General features: G+C 35.3%; 1 protein-coding gene across 1 annotated transcript; it reads left to right on the forward strand.

Annotated features, from left to right (window-relative positions):
• The first annotated feature begins 1,147 nt into the window (after positions 1-1,147).
• Or13g1 (olfactory receptor family 13 subfamily G member 1) lies at positions 1,148-2,071 on the forward strand. Its single transcript, XM_050154384.1, has one exon. It carries the CDS (start codon positions 1,148-1,150, stop codon positions 2,069-2,071), a length of 924 nt encoding a protein of 307 aa, XP_050010341.1.
• The last annotated feature ends 1,332 nt before the right edge of the window (positions 2,072-3,403 follow it).

Genomic DNA, 3,403 nt, shown 5'->3' on the forward strand with positions numbered 1-3,403 from the left:
GAAGAAAATATCTCTCTATGAAGAAGTCAAGCAGGAGTCATGGAGAGAAGTGTAATTGGTAAGGAAGTACGAAATATAGTGAGTTACATAAGCCAGTATTTAATAATCAAAGTACTCAGTGGAGCCACCATCTCAATTAATTCACTGAACATAGACTGAGAATTGAAGGCCATATTTACAAATTCACACTCTTCATCTGTCTGCTCTGTATTTCTACAAGATACATATTTTTGAAATCATAATATTTTCTTTCTATACCTCAGTTATTTATCTAGTTATTTATACGAAGTCTTTCATTTTGCAAACAATAGTTATTTGAAGGTTGTAAAGTAAACCACTGTATAACACATCACATTTTATTTATACATTACAGCATGATTGATGGACAATTAACTTATTCCATATGGGACTTACGGAGGTTGCAAAAATAATTTACATACATTATTAAAATAGACACAGTGGTGTATATATATTTAGAAATGGGATTATCTTGAATTGCAGTCAACAAAAGTTATTTAACACAATTTTATCAATGTCCTCACAAAGGTAGAAAACTATGCAAAAAAAAGACTTGTGTCAAAATTTTTTTGAGGATTCGGATTTCAAAGAGATGGTCAAGAGTTTCACAAATACACAATATCAAAATAACTTGCTGAATATTTTCCTTTGGAACATACGATTATGATTAGTTCCACCAGCTTATATTGTTCCAAATATTTCTGCTTTTACATTGTCAAGGAAAGTCATTTTACCACCATTATACAATCAACCAAATTCTTAAGATATGTATTTTCTTAATATATTTCTTTATTAATGTACATATGTGAATATAAATTATATTCAGATAAATTTCAAATGAAATATTATTGTAATATTTGATAACAGGTTTATTTCTCATACTTTTATTCCCATTATTGCCTTCACTTTGTTTAAGCAATCCATGGAAGAAAGGGAATCAGAGAATGGAATCTGGAGAATAGAGTGGACTGCCTGGAAATGAGAATCACATCATAACAGAACTCATGCTCCAAGGCTGGGCTTCATCAATATTTAAACAGCACACGTTCAACAGAATCACTTCCAACGGTGCCTTTAATTCTCCATTGTTCACACTAGGAGAAATTTGCTGATTAACCACTTATGCACTATGAACTACAGCACTGTTAAAGAGTTTATGATTCTGGGGCTCACTCAGAAATCTGAACTTCAGGGAATTCTTTTCATTATCTTTCTTTTTATCTACCTTGTGGCTTTCGTCGGCAATATGCTAATTGTCATTGCCATAATCTATAACACTGCCTTGCACACTCCCATGTACATTCTGCTTCTGGCCCTAGCTGTTGTGGACGTCATCTGCACAACGAGCATCATACCAAGGATGCTGGGAACAATGCTAACATCAGAAAAATTGATCTCATACGGGGGCTGCATGACCCAGCTCTTCTTCTTTACGTGGTCGCTGGGGGCTGAGATGGTCCTCTTCACAGCCATGGCCTATGACCGCTATGTGGCCATTTGTTTCCCACTTCGGTACAGTACGATTATGAACCACTGTACATGTGTAGCCTTGCTCAGCATTGTCATGGGTATAGCAGTAACCAATTCCTGGGTGCACACAGGTCTTATTCTGAGACTGACTTTCTGTGGGCCAAATATCATTGATCACTTCTTCTGTGAAATACCACCACTACTAGCGTTGTCCTGCAGTCCTGTGAGAGTCAATGAGGTGATGGTCTATGCTGCCGATATCACCCTGGCTGTGGGGGACTTCACCCTCACCTGCATCTCCTATGGCTTTATCATTGCTGCTATTCTCCGCATCCGCACCACAGAAGGCAAGAAGAAGGCCTTTTCCACTTGCTCATCCCACCTTATTGTGGTGTCCCTTTACTATTCCCCTGTCATATACACCTATATCCGACCTGCATCCAGCTACACCTTTGAAAGGGACAAGGTGGTGGCTGCACTTTATACCCTAGTAACTCCCACGTTGAACCCAATAGTGTACAGTTTCCGGAACAAGGAGATGCAGGCAGGAATTAGGAAAGTGTTTGCATTTGTGAAAGGTTAATGGTTTCAGAAGGGAATATAACCTTATTCCTGTCAAACTGTATTCTACAATGTCTCAAATTGATATATTTTTAAGTACCTCAATAATACATAATTACGGTATCAAAAATCCACTTTCCATTTTAAAAAGTCATAGCTCCTTGGAGCAATGACCCAGGGAAGTATTTATATAAAATAAGGTTATTAGAATATATAAGTAGCACTATCTAAAGTGCTATTTCAAATGCTTTGAGAAATCAACTCACATAATTTCTCTAATAAACACCAAGCACTTTCACACTAATATGGGTAGCTATGAAAATGAGCTTTCATTCTATATAATATGCATTCAAATTTGAGATTACAAATGATCCTAAATATGTAAAAAATTTAAGAATCTATTAGATACTCCATTGAAATCTCTTAATAAATGTCACTAAAAATATGTTTTTCTTCCAATATGACAGGAAACAAAGGCATGTACTTATATGAGTTAAATGATGACAACATAAAATTATCATGGCAAGAGGCTGAGAGATGTCTTGCCATAAAAAGATAAGAGGTTAACATCAAATCCTCAACATTTATATAAAGTAAAGACATGGCAACATATCTTCATGTGATCACAAATTTAGGAGCAAAAGACAAGCATATCCAATCATATTAACCAAAAGATTCAGATTCAGGTTCAGTGAGTGTATACCCTATACGTGCATGTGAAAAATCATACAGCACAATATGCTCACATGTGTAACAATTCTGTTATAATGTCTAATGATATAATAATGCTTAGCAGTGATTACTGATTGCTTCTGAGGTTGACTGAACACAGAAGATGTAAACAAAATAATCAAGGGGGCTGGAGAGATGGCTCAGAGGTTAAGAGCACTGATTGTTCTTCCAGAGGTCCTGAGTTCAATTCCCAGCAACCACATGGTGGCTCACAACCATCTGTAATGAGATCTGGTGCCCCCTTCTGGCCTGCAGGCATACATGCAGACAGAACACTGTAAACAAGTAAATAAAAATCTAAAAATAAATAATAAAAAAATAATCAAGCGTTCTTAACATAAAAATTCATTGAGACTGTAGAGCTTGAAATAATACACAACAAAGACATCGATATCCAGATGATCCATAGTACAAACAATTCATCTTCTTTAAACATATAAATGCAAGCATAAAATAAAGCTACAAAACAATAAAGTATATGAGGTTTACCCATTAAATACAAAATATAGTTCTTCTATGAATCCCCATGCTATGAAACAATGTTTAAGAAATAGTATGACAATTGTTAAACTAATTATTCCTCCTATGAATTTGGTAATAATATTTAAGAAGTATTACCATT

The sequence above is a fragment of the Alexandromys fortis genome, unplaced genomic scaffold (assembly GCF_014885135.2).
Source record: "Alexandromys fortis isolate MF-2015 unplaced genomic scaffold, M_Fortis_MF-2015_v1.1 scaffold_77, whole genome shotgun sequence".
In the NCBI taxonomy this organism is placed as follows: Eukaryota; Metazoa; Chordata; class Mammalia; order Rodentia; family Cricetidae; genus Alexandromys; species Alexandromys fortis.

What these genes read in the sequence shown, in the direction of transcription:
- Or13g1 (XM_050154384.1), top strand. Translation starts at nt 1,148, where the DNA reads ATGAACTACAGCACTGTTAAAGAGTTTATGATTCTGGGGCTCACTCAG.